Raw genomic sequence first — 21,336 nt, 5'->3', positions numbered from 1 at the left:
ACGGTGAAACATATTTCTGTCAGCGCTCCATCAATATTTATGCTAGGGAGGCCAAGTTAGAACAGGCAGCAGTTAAACTAATCAACTGCAGTGTGCTCCTGCGTCTGAGCCCCGTTGCCACGGCATTACGTCAAATGCATTTACTGTGACACACATGCACAAACACACGGCGCAAACAGCCAAGGAAATAAAGACAGGAGGAGGAGGAGGAGGAGGAGGACGGGGGGCTTGTGTCTTCTATCAGAAAAATTGTGCTAAAGCCAGCGTTGCCGGTCCCACTTTATCACCGTAATTATGATTCAGCATCTGTTCCTTTTAGCGTGTGATCAAGCCTGTGCCCCGCCAGAGCTCGGGGAGCGGCTGGACAGCCACCCTCTGGAGACGAGCCACAGATTGCTCTGAGGTGTTGGCACGCTGCCAAGCCAATTCTGTCCTGTCCTTTCAGATCCTTATCAAGGGCGGCAATAACAAAAGGTAAATCACAGCTGCTTTGAGTGAGTGAGAGGCGGAGAGGACGGGGGTCTCTGTGTGCGGGAGCATGTATTACAGCACACGCGTGTTCTGCGTTGAACGAGCTTTCGCTCGTGCAGCAGCTTATTCACGGGTGCATTTTGAATTATATCATCCAGTTGAGTGCGTGTGTGTGAATGTGCAGCGGTGCAACAGGGGCCGGGCCGACAGCTGCTCAGCTCCCAGCTCACGTTCTCCCCACCTGGTGAGCAGGCAGCAGTCGTGGAGCAGGGTTTCCTCCACGTAGACGCCGTGCTCGTCCTGCGTGGTCACGATCTGGTCGTTGTGACGCCACCGCAGCTCCACTGACGGGTCGAGGTAGGAGGCGGTGCACTGCAGGGGGAGCCGGTCCCCGCGGAAAACCAGCTGCCTCTGGGAGGGGATGAGCTGGAAGAGGGGCATCTCCAGAGGTCCATCTGGAAGATGAGGAGGAGCAGGAAAAGGTTAGCTTGTTAAAAAACCCTCCCTCCCTCCCTCCCTCCCTCCTTCCTTCCTTCCTTCCTTCCTGAGGAGCATCTTTAAAAGGCAGCTTTGACTGAATTTGCTTTATATTTCCAGTGGTAACGTTCCACAAACGTATCATCGCATGCACGAACTGAAATCACACTCAAATCAAACCTGCAACCGTATTACGTTTCTCCCAGAGTCATGCATGCCCCCGAAATGCTGCCAACGTGCTGATATAATTGAACACACACATTCTGTCAAGGTCACACTCCTCCCCCGTCGCTCCCACATGATGTTGCTGTTGCTGAGCGAGACAAACAGCAGCTGATAAAGGAGGGCAGCCTTGAGCGCTCCCCTGGACTCTCCTTGACTCCTACCATGTCCACAATGGAAGCCTGCCGCAACATCAGCAACAGGATTACCTACACAGCAGCTGGCACTAAGTCCTCAAGCCTTTTTTTTTGCCCAAGAATGAGGATATGATTTGGAGGAGATTATGTCATACTGTTGACAATGCAGCGTCTGTAATCACGCTGTACCTATGGAGATCTGACAGTGTCGTTTCTTTTGGACTGGCCAGGATCTTTGTTTTTGTTCTTCTTCTTGACGCACCATCTCAGAAATTCCTTCAGAGCATGCCTCGTGCTTCCCAGAGTGGCGTAAGCGTGCACGCTCACTTGTATTCCACTCAATTGCGAATGCTGCAGCCGGTTGACAGGCAATTCAGTATGTGGGCCATAAAGTCTTTTATTGTTCGATGTATTGGTCTGAAAAAAATAAATAAAAGAAAATACTGAAAGATCCATGTTGTGGAGGTGCCTGAATGTCTCGCAGGTTTACGTTCGCTTTGAGCTTGAGTAAGTCGCAACAAGACTGTTTATGCAGAGTGTATTCACAGGCCCACAATTAAAACTGCATTTGAGAGTGCGATTACTCCAACAGTGGCTTTTAGATTGTTACAGCTCCATGACAGAAACAGCAGCCGAGCCTTTGTTTTCTCCTGCACGTGGCAAAAAAAAACAGCATGGGGGCCACTGAGTGTTGACTTGGCCGATGCTCATAGTGTTTAAACAACATTTTGAGCCAAGGATCAGAGTGTGGCTGCTTGTCTGTGCCCACTGGACACAGTCCGAGCAAAAAATGCAATTACTGGTTGTGTGAGAGCGCGTACAGGGGAAGGAGAGGAGGGGACTCGGAGACAGGAACGATGAGAAGGCACGATGGCATGTACAGTACGCCTGTATGTGAAAGAATTAGAGTGGAAAAGTGCCGTAGTCCGGCTCCGTTGATTTAAAGCATCTAGAGCTTTAAGCGCGCCGCCGCAGTTAACGGCAGACCTTTAGCGTGCATAATCAATTTAAAATTTCTTTGAAATCCCTGAAGAAATACTTTTTTTTTTTTGGATATTATTATTTATGACAGCTGGTTGGCGTCGTTATGCCATCGCTCATGAACTGGTGAAACAAACACACGAGTCACTGGAGCGCTGAAACACCGTAAGCTGCAGCCATCGCGTCATGTCTGTCAAATAACAAGTAATTTTCATTCCACTGACAAGGACTTTTCATCTGTTGTTTTTTTTTTCGCCCGGTGGTGTGACACCAGCATTAGTCACCGGTGAAGGACATCGCATCACACCGCTGCGGTTTCATATCCAAATGAGCTCGGCTCACTGAAAGGCTGCTTTTATTGTGAAATAAAAACACAGGAAGTGTTTGTTACTCCAGTTTCAACTGGGAGGTCACGGACGGGAACAGGAACTTCGAGTGTCCAGTTTTGTTTTGTGTTGTTTTTGGCAGGAATAGTTTGTTGAATCAGGCCAAGCAGAGCTCTCATTCAAATGCAAATGTATTTTATGAAAGCCGTTTAAATGCATTTAAATTCATCAATGAAGTATTTGTAAGCGTCTAGGCCAAATGTCTTTGACGTGATTAAAATCTTTTAGTGGTTTTAGCATTTTTCTTGGTTAAAAGCATTACTGTTACATCTCTTTTAATCCCATATAGTCAAAAGTCTGCCTTTGCAGTTTGGATTTTGATCCACACCAAAGCGGACTTATGTTTCTATATACGTTTCTTCAGCCCCTTCATTATCCCTTTCTCGAAGCAACTCGCTATAAAAGAGGTGCGTGACTGAACTTCAGGCCCGTGTGCCGGGCAACGTGGAGCTATATTTTTGTATCATTACATTATTACAAGCACTCCACGGGCTAAAAGACGCGGACCTGCACATGAAATTTCATCTGAAGACACGATACCCATAGGGTGGGGTTGCACCGCTGTGTCATCATGCGTTAAAGGCTGCTATAGAAAGCAGACGTTGTGTAACATGCCATGTTAGCTCCGCACTTTATTGTATGTCTGAGTTGGTGCTCTTTTCATAGCAGTGTTAACAAAAAAAAAAGGGCTCAAGCTCAACCAACCACATGCCGCTGACGTCAACACAGGAAGCACCTGATCCGGGCAGGAAGCTTCACGCGCTCCCCTGTTCCCCCTCATTTGCAGGCGGTACGCGACCTGTATCACTGCTGGAATGTGTGCTGCAAACATCTGCTACCCATCACACGCGGAAAGAAACAGATGCATCTTCCATGACACATCTCAATAAAAACACAGGGTGGGGAAATGTAGAAAATCAAGAAGAAATGGGAGTTTTTTTGGATGGTGTGCCTGGGGGATGCCTATTTCCATTTTTTTGTTTTGTTTTTTTTGTCTTTTCTGATAAGAAGGATGTGGTGTCGGATGCAGCACATCCACACACAGCCTTAACAAGGCCCTGGCTGGTGTATGCTGATGTACGACATTCCCTTAGAAGGTGTAGCCATATGAAAATAACAACCATGAAACATCATTAAAAAAATATGGTTGTTACAGCACCACACTGTGTCCAAGTGAAAACTGCTCGGTGCCAAGAGAATGAATAAGGTACTGTAGATGGAGTTGTATTTTGGAGAGCGGTATGGAGCCTACAACCTTATTATTGTAATCCCATAATAGATGCTTTTGGTGCCTCTTGTCCTGCCACTGGATTCCACTCATGGCTCTTTGTCCACACACTGCGCAGAGTTACCCTGTAATTGCTTTATGAAAAACACATACACTCAGTATGCTAAGCAAACTGCACACTGGGACAGGATTTCTCTCATTCCGTAAACCGTTTGGCATCACGGCGCTTCCTCGTGCGCCGTCCCTTCTCTTCATATGCACTAAACCGCGCAGACGTAACCCACCGACTAACCAATGATTATCTCATTCCAGCGCAAAATCCCCTGTGTGAGGCAGATATAAAGAACAGAGGGGGATGATTCTATCACATATGAGATATAATTCCCCAGTGGGCCGCGGCGAGGAGCGGGAATCTAAAGGAAAAGAGGGAAGCTGGAGATGGTCTGCCGTACGACTGGCGGTCTGTTAGCAGTCGTTCAGAAGGAAAAGTAAAGACTTTTATTCACTGTCGCTGCCAGCTTGCAGTTAGTAAAGAAGCCATTTTGCCCCGCTTAAATGACTCAGTCTGATGCATAACTCGCTGTGACATACACAACATTATGACCATCTTATGACAATTCAATGTTCTGCTGGGAAACTTTTGGACCTGGCATTCGTGTGGATGTTACGTAGACATGTAGCACCCACCTAGACCAGATCAGGCCGCCCCACCCTATAGAAATGACACTCCCTGATGGCAGCAGTCATCCCTAGCAGGATGCACTCAGCACACACACAAAAACACTTTAGGAACAACTAAAAGACTAAGTGTTAACCTGGATGCCAAATTCACTAGATCCAAATTCACTTTGATGAGTCACAACTGTTTTGGAGGCACAAGGTAGACCTACACAATATAAGGAAGGTGGTCATGATGTTATGCCTGATCGTTGCATGCCAGTTCCAGTGTGCATGTCAAAATAGATTTTTATCAACCAACATATTTAATTCCTCTAAAAATCTAAAAGTGTGAAAGATATGAGTATATTTTCGTCTTTCCATGCAGCCCACTTTTTCTGCGTTTCTTTCAATAGCCTTTTCTTCTAGGTGGATACACACACTGTGCTGCACAGTTTAGAAGTGGGTGACCCCACCTTTCCAAAACAATAATTACGGACAAGGTTTTGCTGAGCGCTGCATATTCAAACATTTTCTCACCTGGCAACGCCAGTTACACAACAGTCTCCGGCGACTGGTAGCAGAGCAGCTCCAGTAGAGTGACTAGCAACAAGAGTGTTGTACGCGTTACTGAAAGCACTCTGCTCTACTGACAGCAATTTGAAGGGGCAAGGAAGAGCAAACCCCATTTATTTTCACCAGCATAAAATTTATTTAGCTTGTTTGGGGATTTGAACTTGCAAGTCCTGTAGTACAAGCATGCCTCCCCTGGCTTTTAAGGCTACTGCTACCCCATAACAAATAACAGGGCCACACGGAAACTGTGCTATTAGATGATTTTAGCCTGGGCTTTTCTCTCCAGCAAGTTTGCACTAAATCACTACCTTATATTAAGCTTGTCAAACAGTTCACAGCAGGTGGAGAGATAAAAGGGGAGAGGAAAACCTATTATCAGAATAGCTCCACTTAATCATGTTCTCATTGTGCTAACCACTTGAAATGCAATGTTAGTGAAATGAAACAGTTTCTCCTTAATAAGAAGTCTCCGGAGATATTCCTCAAGTATGAAGCCGTTTCTGCAACAAAATGTCCACACATTTACACTAAAAACACAAGTGTCTTCTCTTTTAAATGTTAAAAAAGTAAAAATAGTAATAAAAAAGGTTTTCATGATTTGATTTTCAGTTTTGGCTGGTTTTTGTTTTAGTGCATCAGCGTGTACTTTCTATGAAACATCGCCGGAATGTAGCTTATTACACAAAGCAGCAGTCCAAAAAATCAGAATGACTGCACAACTCATTCATGAAATCAAGATGAAGGGAAGGGAAGGGAACGTTCGTATTTCCCATCTGACAAAATGTGTCAGTCGGTTTATTTGAGGCCTGCTGGGTTTCATTCTCTTTTCACACTGCAGGACTAATTTACACCTGGGATGGCACAGGGAGTCGATTGATAAACTAATTAACAAAAGTGCTAATTATGCCGAGAATTATTTGGTGACTGTGGAATGACACTTTTGATGGCACATTCAGTGCTACAAATGATGCATAAAATCAAGTAACAATAATCAGTTTTATTGACATATTAGTCTAAATAATACATTTCTCAAATAAAGTCATTGTTACTGTATTTGGGTGAAAACCCCAAATTAATCTGTTTTAAGGAGATTTAACTGGAGATTTCTGATGTAAATTTTGTTAAAATACTATAGTTTACTTGTAATATGTCTAAGGAAAGCACTGATCTCAACATTATGTTGTCTGGTTGTTAGGCTGCTAAACTGTTAGCCTCTGTGGCCTCTGGAAGCTGCCAAACAGCAGAATTCTCACATTTTCCTATGTGGTAACCACAAGACCATGAATTTACTCTGAAGACAGCCTTAGTTACTGTGGCAAGAAAGACTTATTGGAGCTGTGCGAGATATTTAGCTTCCGTGTGCTATAGATGTGCTGGATTGAATGCTTGTATTGTTGTACCGTGTTGCTTTTTTTTTTAAGACATGAGTGGCGTGACACCATATTTCGAACAGGATAATACGACTATTCACCTGCATAAAATGTGAATAGTAAGCAAAAGTTATCTAAGCAGTTGCAATTCATAGTGTGGGAGCTTGTCCAACTTGCCAAGATTTGCCAAGCTAATCAAATAGTTAGGGTGGGGTTTATGTGGTGATGGAAGATCAGAAGTGACTAGAAGACTAAGTCATACACGTCATCTAGGCAGAGTTGAGTTCAATTTGCTTACAAGAAAACGGTCTGGTTTATTTGTAGGACTATCCAATTGTGTGCTAAGGTTTTTGTTCTCTCTGTATCAGTTAAAAAACACGAGACTCAAGCTAGTACCAGCTAGCATAATGTTTGTGAAATGAGCAAAATGAGACAAAATGTCTTGATTTTTCATGTTTTTTAACGTATATACTGCAAGTATAAAATGTTTAATGATTTAATCTTCAGTATCAATACATTTTAATGCATAAAAATATCAGTTGTTATGAGTATTTTTCTGGTAACCCGCCACTGGGTTTTCATTATGGCACGTTTCAACCGATTCAGAGAAAAACAAATAAATCTGCACACAACTGGAAAGTCTAGAATCGACCATAGCAATGAATTTTGCGACATAAGTTTCCACACAAATGTCTTAATCAATATCAGACACGGGTCCTTTAAAGTTTTTTTGCTGTCAATACTAAAAGCCATAACAAACTGGAAACATCTTGATTCCTCTATGACACTGGGATGATGTGAATAATTACGTAGCTGCTACTCTCCTGTCCATCACCGCATGAAACCCGCCCAAATGATTAGAACGGCCCTTCAGATCTCTGCTGCAGACCAATTTGGAGCAAATCCACTCTGAAATTCACCTATTCGAAAAACTTTTGAGCATCTACCAGGTTAATTTACAGTTCTGACAAATAACACGCATATCCCTTCCATCCTGTTAACATCGCACCACACATAGCTAAATCCTTACCACATCTGAGCTGCTGTTCCCGTAGGTTGCGAAACTCCAGGCCGTGGAGGTGGGTGGGGAAAACGCAGACCGTATCGTTGCTAATCCTCACCGAGTTGCGTCGAGCCCAGAGCAGCAGCCATTTCAGCTGACAGTCACAGAACAAGGTCTCGGTGCTGAAGTGCCTGGCGAGAAAAAAAAAAACGGCGCACAGTTACACCCTGTGTGCTCGTGTTTGTGACTCCAGTCATCCAGCAGGCATTTTTCACAGCAGATATTGTGATGCCTCATAACAGAAGGAGCAGGTGTTGCTGATCAAATTAATGACGGTTTCATTCCATTTACGTGCAGCAGTTGCAGGGTGCAGGTATTGTGCACTCACTGGCACGACTTTCAAGCCCAGGGACATGGACCAGGGCCATGGTTAATGTCATTAGTAATACCTGTGCTTTCCTGCTGCAAGTTAAAAATAAATGAAAACAGACAATAATTATCGTTGCTTCTGTGCTCTGAACAAACACAAATGAGGTTTAAATGCATTTTTAACCACAGCTCAGACAACTGAGGGGATTATGTGCATTAAATGAGAGAGCACTTTAACTTACAGCACTCTGAGAGCCACTAGATGTGTGAAGAGTCCCGAGGTCAGAGTGGAGAAGATGTTCCCAGATAAATTCCTGTTTGTGGAGACACAAATGAAAGCTTTTCTTTTTTTATACATTGCTGAAGACATATCAAACGCTATATTCTAACCAGGCGGCGTGTAATAAGAAGTGCAGTGCATGTTTCCAGTTAAGAAAATACTCACAATTTTGAGAGTTTGCCAAGATCAAGAAACATTTCAGGGGAGAGGCAACCAATCCTGTTGTTGGACAGGTCCCTACATGGACAGAAATGCAAAGGTTTTTGTTTCATCGAATATAACTGAGATTGTAGTCAGAACAAGTGGAAATAAGAATTAACTGCAGAATGACGCATGTTTGCACATAGAGCTGGTTATCTTTGTCATTCCTGGAATATCTGTCCTGACCTTTTGCACCGCCCCTTATAACCTCTACTGGCACAAACACACTTCCAATATATACACACACACACATGCAAATGCAGTGGGCTTCCATATGTGAGTGGCTCGGCGCTGTCATGTCCGTGGCTCCGTGCCCTCGCACTCTGTAATTAAGGAGCTGCTCTGCTGGAGCAGCTGTGGGAAAATAAGCAGAGCACTCGAATAATCACCAGTTGGGGAGCACTTAAATTAGCACTCTGCTGCTTCCCGAAGCCCAGCGCACACGCGCCCCGAATCAAGCCCGGCTAACTCAGTGTTTGCATCCCTGCCAGGCCAGATCCCGCTAACTATCGGGCTGCAATCACGTCACTCATTCCCAACCCCTGTACGTAGGAAGCCAGAGCGAGAGTAATTGTTGAGAAAATTGCTCAAGTAAAAGAATTCACCAAAAAAAAAAAGCAAAGGAAAAAACAACAGGGCATGTTTACGTTGCAGAGAGGTTTGCACAACATTTCAAATGTTGATGAAACTGAAAGATTCATAGCCTCAATTAAAAGTAAAAGGAAACAAAAGAAACTAATTAACCAATTAATAAGCATGCTCTCATATGCAGCGGAGCGGCGGGGCAATTTGTTGGAGGATATGTTTCTTTTAGCAAATGAGTTTATCCATATGCAATAAAACACACCCAGCAATTTACAGTGGCTTGGAGACTTCCCTGCAAGGCGAGGCTTACATGAAAGATGGGGACATAAGACAGACTTCTAAAGGAGGTATAACGGTTAACACAACCATCCTTGAAAGTTCATAAATCTCTACACAGCAGAGGCTGTCTTTCAGACGTTGTCCTTTTTTATTTTTTTCATGTTTAGTTTATTTTGCAAATTAAATCACTGAACTGTCACACTGATTCTAAAAAGATCTTCTGCAGATCTGTGCAGAGGGCCTTCTGAAGAAGAAAGCAAGTAACAGCGAGGGATGAGCAGAGCGCAGCATGGCGGTAGATTAGCTCTCTAGGGACGGCCCCAGCTGAAAGTGTCCCATAGTCCTCCTCTTGAAGATTGAGAATGCCCCGTGGCAGCTAGTGTTAGAAAACTGCAGCCGCATTTTGCTCAGAACCTGATAGATGTCGGCGTCATTTTCTTGACAGTATAGCTATCTTTTACTCATACAATTCTTGTGTAGTATTTCAGCTCGGTTAAGGTGGGGGACCACAAAACCGACTTCAAAGAACAACCAGCAACGAAGGTCAACTGTGACATCACCTCACGTTGCCCCGAGCCAATGGTCAGCAGGTCTACTCTACTAGTTGGTCAGGCCGTCTTGTTCCCATGCACTGCTTCTCAGAGCTGAGCAGCCAATTAAGAGTGATCTCTTTCTCTCATTGACTCATTCTGCCCCTGATTCAATGCTCCGAAAAGTCGAAGAGAAAGGTTCGACTGGTGCCAGCGCTGTGAGAGATACACTGGAAAGCTACTTTCACTGGAAGCCACTGGTCCTATTCGACATAATCTGAGTGTAAAAAGTGCATGAAAACTATTTCTGTGTCTAGCTGTATTAATGCGTAGGAAGGGCCTGCTTCAAACAGGACATTACGCCCTGACTGAGCTTCGCTTGGGCAAAGAAACAGTACTCCCAGCTATTTTCCTTCAGTTGAAAAAGTCAGTCCACTTCAATCTCCACTTGGGACACTGCTTTTTTTTTCTTTTTTTTTCGTTGTCTCTAAAGCCAGAGGACTTTTTCCCATGTGCCCCGGAGAAGACTATTACAAGGCTTCATCATACTTACAGTCTCTTCAGAGCAAGCAGACCACGGAAGGCCCCCGGCTCCACTGTACTTATCAAATTATTCTTCAGGTCCCTGGAGAAGACAAACACAAAGAAACAGTCAGAGACGTGTATCCATCAATCCAGCTAATGATAATAAGTTTAAAAACGAAAATCGCAGGTTTCACGTCCAGTGAAACGTGATACATTCCACCGCGCATGAGGATGTTTACAATGTTCACAGAGGAGTCCACTACAATTGTTTAATTGTTTGCTTTCAGGTGGGAATAAAGGAAAAAACTACATTTTACCTTAATTCCGGTATTTATCTCATTGGGAAATGTTCTGCAACTTGCACCTGTTAGCTGGACAGGACGGACCATTTCCTGCATGCCTGAGACCCAGACCACATCCAGCCAAGAGACAAAAACACACACGTTGCGGTCACAGCCAGGCTCTCCCTGTCCACCCCCACCGCCTACCCCGAAACCCCTCTACTAAAAATGGACCTCAGAAAAATCGCCTCTCCTCTGGTTTTCTCTGCGGGCCAAAGAAAACTTCCTGAAATTGTGTCCCTGGTTTCCTTTAACTCTGCACTGTACATCCAGTGTGATGAGAATGAGAAGAAGGGTAGTGCCTTTTTCGTTTTCCAAACGTGAGCAACAACTCAGCCTCAACCTTTTTTTATTTTTTTCTTTCTTCCATTTAACAGTCGCCTGGGCCAGATCAGGGTCAGCCAAAAGAAACAAAACAAGACCAAGAGGGCTGTCCAAGCCACAGCCATTGTCCCAAAGTGAAAATAAGAGGCTCAAGCTCTCTTTATTTGACACATGGGAGAGATTATTCATAAAATTCATGCTTTTACATACTGAAAACAGAAGCTGAACAGACATAACAGAATGGAAGACGTAATAGCCTTACGGCACATTATCATTCAACACTGTAAGCAAGGACGTCTACCTTCGGCTGTGGTTATTTTATAGTAACCAAAGCTAATTTTCCGAATGTAAAGCATTAGCCACTCGTAGGGAAGACAAGCCACCATTAGCAGCAGAAAAATGACTCCCATCTAAGGGTAATGATCTGTGTCTTGTTGCTTAGTCCTTTCGGTTAGTTTCTCTGAAGTGTTAGGACATCCTAAGAGTCTCCTTGGCAAAAAAGATCAACATCTTAGAATATTTTTCCTATTCCTATTTCAGAAACCCCTAAGTAGACTTTCCGCAGACATCCTCTGGGATTTGTCATTCAGATAGCAAAATGTAGCAAGTGTTCGGAAGTCTTAGGAAGGGTACTGAAGTTGCCTCACTAGCAGACTAACCTCCTGGCCCAGTCAGGTCAGCCAACGGCTAGCTCTTACCTCCGCGCTCATACTAAGCTGTCTTTGATCAAGCATGATATGCTACCAAAGAGCGTGCGGAAGGTGGAGGTCAAGAGGTCCTCCTCCGTGCCGGCAGCTCCTGCTTTTATCCTGGGCCTGTATTGCAGCTCACAGGTCTGCCAGCTCTAAATCTGCTGAATGTACAAAACTTTCCACCCTAACAACTCGCTGCTTTACCAAGGGGGCGGAGGTGGCTGCTGAGTGAGTTTACACGAAACAAATTAGCTGCTAGTGCAAGTGTAAAGTATGTGCAGTACATAAACAGCAATTTCCCAAAGATATCCATATGTATGAATTCCTTTCAGATCATATATTGCCGTCGTAACACTCAGGCAGAATAATTGTTTTGTCGTTACAGTATGTTGTAGTTCTGATTTCACAGCGCGTGCCAACTGTATCGCGGTGCGCGGCTTCCTGTATGAGGTCATTTTTTAAAGCCGCATAAAACAAACCACGGCAGCGAAAGGCAACAACTTTTATAGCCGTCAGATCCGAGCCAACGAGCATCGGCAAATACGTGCTGTAAATTATGATTGTGTGTCAGTAGCTAGTTCAGGATGGGTGGGGTCTGCGACTAATACAACAGAATGGGTGCCAAAAGTTTCAACAATCGGAGGAAACTATCTGAAAGTGAATGTTGCATCCTTTTCTGTGATTTACTGTCTGACAGGCCTTCAGTCAATGTGCCCCACCATGCCTGGTGCCCAGAATGGAATAAAAATAACTCCAAGAATGATTTGCAAATAATATATTGTATTATGACGCCTGTGTACTTATCCAGCTGAGTTAGTCAGAGGCTAATCTTAGCACGTCTTCTTACATAGAATGATTGATGAGGACCCTGGCCAAACTTCTTACTAACCTTCGTTAATCCTTCCTAGCTACACCTACCACTTTGCACATAGAGAGGAGTTGTACTTCCAGCCATGAGTTCAAGAGGTCGTCTTCTGTTTCCCTCTCTTCCTTCTTCCACATAAACATATAGGTCACTGTTACAAGTTCTGAGGTCCCTAACGTACGTCAATGGTTTCCAACTGTCTGGCCTTGGCATCCACATTTCCTCTCAGTAAGTCCACACTGTGGACACGTGTAGCTGTGGTTCCTGTTTAGGGTCACCGGGAGCTGTAGCCAATCTCATCACACCGGCTGATACACCTGCACAGATAACCACCTTGGGAACATTTGAGCTTACAAATTACCCAAAACAACTGAATTGGAAGGAACTGCAAAACTATTAAGGTTTGGACAAAGTGGATCCATATGGTTGTAACCCATCCAAGATCCATGTCTGGGCTGTAACTGTTGACTACGTGTACCTTTAAAAAAAAAACTAGAAAAAAACAAACAGAAAAAACAGGTCAAACCCACTGTGACATGATTTCTGAGAAGCGGTTTTGAAGCTCAATGTGGGTGGCTCTGGCCTTGGCCATCTTACTCCATTAAAATGTATACGAGTAATGTAAAAATTCAACCCTGTGTACACTTGTTCTAACTGTGGAAACTTGCTATAGAGACCAAAACCGTACCAGGTTAGTACAAGAAACAAGGTTCCATCTGTTAAGTTAGGAATGTTAACGTGGGGGTTTAATGTTGCTTTTGGAGATGGTGGCTAAACTGGGAACTGTAGTTTTTTGTTTTTCAGCCCAAGAGGTCACCACTTGGTTACAAAAGGAATCTACCATTAGCTTATATGGACTTGCAACTTCACCTTTCATACTGTATTCAAACAGTAAAGAGTAAAGGTCCAGTCAGTAGTATATTGTAACACATAGCAGATGCATATATGCTTATGGGATTACACGTCAATTCTTAGATAAAATCCAGACCAAGACCGAACAAAACCCACCTTACTGAGCTACAATAGTCTGCATAATCCTAAATTCTCCCTCTTAGTGCAACAGCACAATAATACCCTGCATACCACTGTTTTCACCCTACGTTCTCTTTTTAACAGACATGCTTTTTAGTCTGATTATTTTTTTTGACAGATCCCGCGCACACACTTGCTATCCATCGTTCCCTTTATTGTTTTATATAAGTGAATGCGTTTTCTACATATGAACAGAGCAAAGTGGAGCAAATCAGAAAACCTCTGACTGTAATAAACAACAGAGGAAATAAAAGTACAGATTCTGATAATGACCTGCCTCAAATAAAGCTTCTCTCTTCCGTTGAGTATTTACGGCACGCACAAGACACACAGAGACACACACTTGCAAACAAATGATAACTACCTTGGGGAGACTTGCCCCACATATCTGCTGTAGATACAGCTGGAGCAGCTCAAATGAGATGAATGTTTAAACAATAACCATTTTCTACTCCCCCTGTCCTGCATATTTGAGGAGCAGTAGCAGCCCTCCTTATATACACTCCCCCATTTGCGGTTAGTGTTTGAAAAGCTGCTGAAGTGCTCTCCAATTAATTTAAACAGCACTGTGTATCTTAGCCTGCTCAATTTCTCCTGAGCCATGTGACCCTGATGATAGTGGCCTGTTCGCTGTGTGACACTAATGGGCAGAATCCTCCCTGAATCTAAATGATTACCACATCACACAGTCACACTGAGGTATGGAGGAGGTGTGCGAGTGACCAGACCACACACATGCTCTGGGCTCAGACTCTAGACAGAGCTTTGCTTTTTTTTAGATAGCACACAGGCTTTAATCATTGCACGATCCCGTTAAATAAATCTCAATGTTGATGTAATTATCGGAATGCCATCAGATTCACTAAAAGGTCAACTTCTACATGAACTACATAAGCAAATAAAAACGTGGCTCGCTCCGGCCACTTGGGCACTCATCCAAGTGGAAAGTGATGCGGCATGATGCATTCGACTGTTCACCCACTTAATGAAATGAGATGACGACATACATTCATTAGTAGGACTTGCTCGGTGGCAGCCGTTGTGCACGTACGCGTAAAGGCACCTTGGTTTCAGTAAACATTAGGGATCACACGTGTGTCATGAAGTTAATAATAATACTAAGGTTGGAACAGTGAAGACACACCGTACCCGAACACTTAAGTAAGATTTTAGACTAAAAAAGGTGAATGCAGTTCAATTTAATTGAGTTAAATTTTATTTATATAGAATTATTCCTGGCCTACGTCACTATGATGTCAGGATGTTAGCTGGAGGCGAACACCGTCACCATGAACCGCGAAAATATAATAATTTTATTACGTGTTAATGCTAATGCTAACTGCTAGCTAACTCAGAGTCAGTTGTATGTTTCAAGGGTGTCTAAGCAGAAGCTAAATTTGCTACATTACACTCCAGAGTGGTTCTAACGACTGGTGTGCCCTTGGTTTTTCTTTTCTGTGAATGTAGTCCTATCAGACAGAGTCAACTTTTTAAAATAACACACCTCACAGCCTCGGGGAGTGAGTGTATTAGCGTATTCTCTAAAATATGCGTTCTCCTCATCCATTCTTGCCAAAACAGTGCATTGAAATGTGTTAAGTGCCGTTTACAAGCTAGCATGCTTGAGATGTTTTGCCTCCAGCTGAGCCCCGCCCCTCAAAAATACGTCACAGTGTTTACAAGCTGTGAAGGGGTATATAGTCATTAACAATACAAAATGTCGCAAGACGTTTTACAAAAGCAGGTCTGAAATCCAGCCTGACTCCTCCAGAGCAAGCATGAAGGTGACAGCGGTAAGGAAAAACCTTTTGAACAGGAAGAAACCTTGAGAAGAACCCAACAGCTCATATGGAGGGACCCATCTGCCCCAAGGCCGACCGGGTAGAGACAGAAAAGAGAGAGAAAAGCAGGAGGAACGAGATATATATATCTGTTATAGGTATCTGACTAAAGGGGAAAGGGGGAGTGCAGAAAGGGATACACAGCTATTAACATGCTATACAGTAGAAACACAGAAATGCGCAGGGAAGTAACAGGGAAGAAATTAGATAAGAGGAAAGGACCTATGATAATACGAGTACATTAGAATACAGGTGTGAGATGTTTCTGAAATAAAGTTAAAGAGGCCAGGTTGAGATGGTTTGGACATGTTCAGAGGAGAGATAGTGAAGATATTAAGGATGCTCAGTTAGATCTGCCAGGCAAGATGTCTAGAGGAAGACCAAAGGACGAGGTTTATGGACGTAGAGGAGGACATGAAGGTAGTTGGTGCATGAGAAGAGGATGCAGAGGACAAGGCGAGATGGAAGCAGATGATTGAAAGAAGAAAATGTGACCTTCTGATGCGTCCTCTTTAATAAAGTGTAGGGAAAGAATGCAATTTAGACTATAATTGGTGAGATACATGCTAACACTATTCGGGTAGGGACTGATGAAGGTGAAAGCCCAAAAGTATGCCCATAGTAGCTGACATTGCCATCCACTACTGCTGCAGTTGTATTCAGTTCCAGGTGTCAAATATTAGCGTGCTAAAAAGCTAAACGAAGCTGGTGCTTATGGTGAACACTATCCCCGCTAAACACTGACACGTTAATATACTTAACATTGGCACCAGTTCTAGCGGCAATGTAGAGTTTGTTTATTAAAGCTCTCCATTCCCATGTTAAATATTCATGGGTCAGTTTGCTTTGAGGGGAGGCTTGGCCACACACACTCTGTATTACAACAAACACTCAGAGAGACAGCTAACCACCTACTGCATTGTAAATAAATATTTGTTGAAAGCTAACTGAGGAGGGAGGGAGAAAAAGAGCAGGACAGTCAGACAGTTCAGGCTAATTAAAGGGAGTGAAACGTGCACACTTTGTGGCAGGTTTGTAGCTAACGCTGCCAGAGCCTCAAACGGCAACGGACTTCCATGTGTGTGTTTGCATTATGGAAATATTGCTCGTACAGTAGGCACCACAGGACGCAAATTAATTATTCAACCTACTTGGCAAGGCGCGCCGCACAATCCAATTGAAACAGTCTCGAGTCATCAGAGTGAATCTGGTGATAATTAGCATAAACTGTGAAGGTATTTGTTTTTTCTAGTAAACTGCGCAGCTTTCAAAGAAAAGACGCGAGTCTCTGCCACTTAAAAATCTCCACAGTCTCAACCCATTTAGGGCCGATGATTAAACATTTCTCAAACACTGCAGGAGTGCAGCTAATTCCTCGTGGGTGGATGAGCAGTGCGTAAGAAATATTTTTTCAGATTTCACTTAAAAGAACAGAAGTAGTAAAAATTATTTATTAATGAATAAGCGACTCGTTTATGCAAAGCCATCTTTTTCTTTTTCTGCCAAAGTCAAAATAAAAACAGACAAAAGCAGCGAAGCCAATTTTGCAGCAGAGGGAGAAAAAAAAAGCTTGGAGAATCGGTGAATCGAGATGAGCATTTCTTTGTTAACGGCAACTGCATCCTTATTTTGGAACTGCTGCTCTTATCAGTGGGAGATATTTCTATCAGAACAAAGAGAAAGGTCAAAAAGAGTGTGAAGCAAATTCTTCTAAGAGATGCTTTTGATGCAAGCCCTCTTGCTCTCTTGCTTTTTTTAAAAAAAAAAAATACCACAACAAAGCAAGAAACAACTCCCAATGCTCCAGGGCTGAAAATAAATATTATAAATGTTTCTATTAAATGATGATACAGTTTACAGTCTTCATCTGCTACTTGTTTTCACTGTGGGAGACAATCTGTGATCAACAACCAAGAGACGGGAAACAGAGGAGAAACAGAAGAAGAATCCCACTCCTCTGGTTGTCCAAACTTGGTCAGTGGCTCGGTCACACCCATGGCGCTAGCATGTTTCGCCTTGGCTGTGACACGGCAATTATTTCCCGTAAAATAACAATCAAACCTTTCATATTTCAAGACTGCGCTCTGATCCATTTAAGGCTTCGTCTTACTTCGAGTCTTCTCTTGGGAGAAGAAAAACAGGCTCGCTTTAAGTAGAGGAGTCCGGAAAAGGTGCAGCCTTAGGGTGGATCGAGCTCTAAACAGATGCTCATCAAAACTACAGCGCAGGTGTTTAAACAGAATAATTGCAACGTAACTTAATTTCACATAATTTGCAGGTTAATAGTTAACTAATCAAAAAATATTGAATAGTGACATTATACAGAAACTTGTTAATCAGATTTGTCCTAAAACATTGGCATAATTTTATCGTTTTACGTTCAATTTCTATTTTTTGTAATTAGGTAGCTCAATAAGGAACAAATAATTTTTTACACCAATATAAGAATATTGACAAAGTGACACACTGATGTATTTAAAATCTTAGATTGAGCGGGTTTTCAGCTTTAATCATGTATTACTGACCCGGTGAGACCATCAATACTTTCATTTTTTTTCTGCTGTCCCTGCTACTAACCCCTGACCTCTGACCTGCTGTGGGAAAACCCCAGGGTCACCTAGGTTTACGATCACACAATCATTGAGCACTTCCCCAATTGCCCCGCCGCTCCCCTTGCCCCACCCACCCCCCCACCCCCCCCCCGGTCTTCCACATTCTCATGCACGACCAGCCGGAGGATTTGTCCTTCGTCGATCTGCCACTTCCTCATCCATCACCCTCTCAAGGAGACGCGCTCGCGAGGAAGACTGAATCAACGTCACTTTGTCAGCGGGGAACAACGGGAGCCGCGAAAACTTTTTAAAGGACACCTCACACCTCTGACATCTACTTTTCAGAATGAACAATTGCAGGTGCCACTCTGAATTCTGATACCGTCTCTGACCTGAAACGGAGGTCCAGCTTAGCCTTCGCCTTCAAATAAATAAGGCGAGACAAATAATGCTCGGCCGAGCGGTCGGAAAAATAGACCCTTTACTCTGAGCTAAAGAAAAGAGGAGGAGAAAAGAAAAACATTTCAGCAGCTTTCTAAGAATAAATCCAACTGTCACAACTATAAAAATAACCACGGCTGTAAAGATGCCTTGTCAATGGAGCCTATAGGAGTGTTCTTTCAAGAGCAGTGTGTGCATTTAACAGTCTGAAAAAGGCATCAATTTTTATCCTCCAGTTTACAGTTAAGCTTGTTATGTGTAACATTAAAATCAATCTTGTTTTATCATCTGTGTGAATGTGTGTAATTCCACAGAGCTATTTTATGCACTTCTAATAAAAAATGTCTGTCCCTTAATGAAAATGTATTGCCGGTTCACACCATAGCAACATGAGCAACATATCCAGCATGAGAACAAAATTAAAAACAAAAAAAAAAAACATGTCAGCCTCATCCGTTTCACACATTCCCTCAGCACAGTGAGGCCTTCAGCGGTGGGAACCCATGATGAAGCGGCAAAAGCCACATTCAGTGCCCCGACCTGGGAACAGTGACGGGCTTTGTTTGTGCTCTGCTCCCATGGGACCCGGTTTGGCTGACGGTAATGGGCCTGCGTCCATATGTGGGAGGGGGCGGGAGGAGGAGAGGGCATTCAGGACATCATCCAACATGCAGGGACCCTCCATTAAGAGGACGCTATCAGGGGCTATCAGAGGCAAATCGCATCAAAAGCGATTTCCCGGGGGGACTAATCAAGTTGCTGATGCGATGATGATGCTGATGATGATGTTGATGAGGAAGGCTAAAATATATTCATCAATGCTCGAGAACACATATTTGTGCTCGACAGGGCAAATGGACGTGGTTATTACCTCATTTGCCCCATGAGGGTGATACAGTATGTGTGTGAGGTTATTTCAAAGCTCTGAACTCCTCCAGTGACAAATTTAATTCGTCCAGTTTAGTTTTGCTTTTGACCCGTAATTGAAAATGTCATTGCGGGCATGTTAGCTCAAAGCTGTGACCAAGTAAAACCAAGGCCCTAAACTGCTTGTAATGCTTTTTTTTAAGGCGTTTTTGACTGTTACTGTATGTAAGCCATTTCAGCTGTGGCACTGCGGTTAGCCATGGCACTCTATTTAAGAGTGGAATTGACAGTGACACATGATGTGATGTACTGGGAGTTCTGTTGTTTTTGACTGCGAGGGCTGAAGGACACCAAACAATGAAGCCTTGAACAATGAAGGTCCCACAACTGTATCATGCTGGAAGCCAGACCAACTTCCCAGCCCAAACATTTTTTTTTGGAATAGAAATTTGGTCTTTAGTTACTCTGTTGGGAACTGGCTATGCTGTGGCGAAGGTCTGCCGTGCCAATCAAATAATTCAGACGGACTTTCTGTGGCGATGGACATCATACGCATCGCCTGGATGCTGTGGAATTGAATTTGTTTGCAACAAAATGGCTATTTTTCCTCTGTGTTGGATGAAAAATGACCAATAATGGAATTCAAACAGTGTGTTACCGCACTCATTCTGATAAGAATGGCTGCAAAATGCAAGGACTAATCAAGTAGATTTCATTATGGGGGATTAGGTGTGGCTTTCTAGTGTACTCACATATTGTAATTGAAGCACAATCTGCAAGTTAAACGAAAAAAAAAAATCCACATAAACAGCAATAAATAAGAAAATGTTTTGCTACTTGGGTTAGACTTCCTGCAAAAAACCTTGCTCCGCGTCTCTCTTCCTGCCCCAAAAGGTCTGATTGTTGAAGTATGTAGAGCCCGCACCTGCTGCAGGAGCGGCGCAAACACATACACGCGGCTTATTAAGCTTGTCAATCAGCTGCCAATTCACCACAGCCCTTTAGATCCACTCAGTCGGGCCAGCCGCGCAGGCAGGTTGGCGAGTCGGCCAGGCCAGACGACGGAACAGCTGGCCGCCACTTTCAACTCGCTGAGGCTACCTGGCTTGGCATCAATGCCGGGGAGAGGGGGCGCGCCTCTGCCAAGAGCTGCACGCGGCAGGGCTGGTGGCGGGCCGGCCGCACCCAGGGAGCGAGGAGCGGCGAGCGGGGTGGGCCGCGCAAAACTGCCCCTCAAAAAAGGTCAGCCATGGCAAACCTTTGGCTGAGTGTCCTTAAAAACATCACCCCCAGTGGAGGAATGAGAGTAGAAAGGTTTAATGGCACCGATAAGGGAGACATGTGACATCCATCCTGTAAATATATCCATCTATGACTTCTAAATTAGGGTATTTAAGTTTTAAAATAAGTAAAATAAGTACTCTTTAATTATCCATTATGATAATTATGGATGTATATGTAATATTTGTCGATGTTTTGCATTAAATGCAGCTAATAGAGGTGACTTAGGCTGAGTTGAAGGGGCAGAACATGACTGTGATGATGATTTGGTGCTTGTGGGAAACAATAGTGGTGACTGTGGCTCCGTAGGTAGAGCGGCCAGCAGTTCGATCCCTGGAATGTGCCACATGTTGAGGTTTCCTTGATCAAGACACTGGACCTCTGTGACTGTAAAGCACGTTGAGTACCAATAGGCAGAAAGGCACTATAAAAAAGCAAGACCATTTACCAATAGTCTTTTTATTACCGAGCTAACGAATTACCGAGCTAACGAATGCTAACATGAGAGAACCTGACTGTAGACGTCTCCATGCTAATGTCATGTAATGGAATTATCTCCCGGGCAAATTCCACCTCCCAAAAGTTATATGCTGTCTATCCATCTTTCTATCTATTGGGGTTGAAGTGTAGTTGCATGTCCCATCACCTCTCATGGAAATGGAGAGTATGATCAAGCCGCTCTGTGTCATTTTAGCCCATCTCAGATTCCTTCCTCCTCGGCCAATGTCACTGCCGCCATTAGTATTAAAAGAGAAAAGAAAAGAAAAAAGCAGTGATCACTGGGCTGGACGGAGGTGAAAGCAATCAATACTTGACTTCAGGG

At 43.6% G+C, this 21,336-nt stretch overlaps 1 protein-coding gene across 7 annotated transcripts in view; it reads right to left on the bottom strand.

Moving 5' to 3' along the window:
* The window catches only part of LOC125019070 (adhesion G protein-coupled receptor A3), a 160,661-nt gene that overhangs the window by 122,992 nt on the left and 16,333 nt on the right, over window positions 1–21,336 (bottom strand). For all 7 annotated transcript variants that reach the window (XR_007114010.1, XR_007114011.1, XR_007114014.1 and 4 more), the window contains exons 3-7: window positions 10,306–10,377; window positions 8,323–8,394; window positions 8,120–8,191; window positions 7,536–7,699; window positions 713–926 (exon numbers count right to left, since the gene is read on the bottom strand). Coding sequence is in view for 1 of the 7 variants with exons in the window: in XM_047603575.1 (XP_047459531.1) it covers window positions 713–926; window positions 7,536–7,699; window positions 8,120–8,191; window positions 8,323–8,394; window positions 10,306–10,377 (594 nt within the window). In the remaining 6 variants the exon portion in view is untranslated. The remainder of the gene's footprint in view (window positions 1–712; window positions 927–7,535; window positions 7,700–8,119; window positions 8,192–8,322; window positions 8,395–10,305; window positions 10,378–21,336) is intronic.

Source organism: Mugil cephalus, chromosome 13 (genome assembly GCF_022458985.1).
Source record: "Mugil cephalus isolate CIBA_MC_2020 chromosome 13, CIBA_Mcephalus_1.1, whole genome shotgun sequence".
NCBI lineage: Eukaryota > Metazoa > Chordata > Actinopteri > Mugiliformes > Mugilidae > Mugil > Mugil cephalus.
This window is presented reverse-complemented; position numbering and strand designations above follow the sequence as displayed.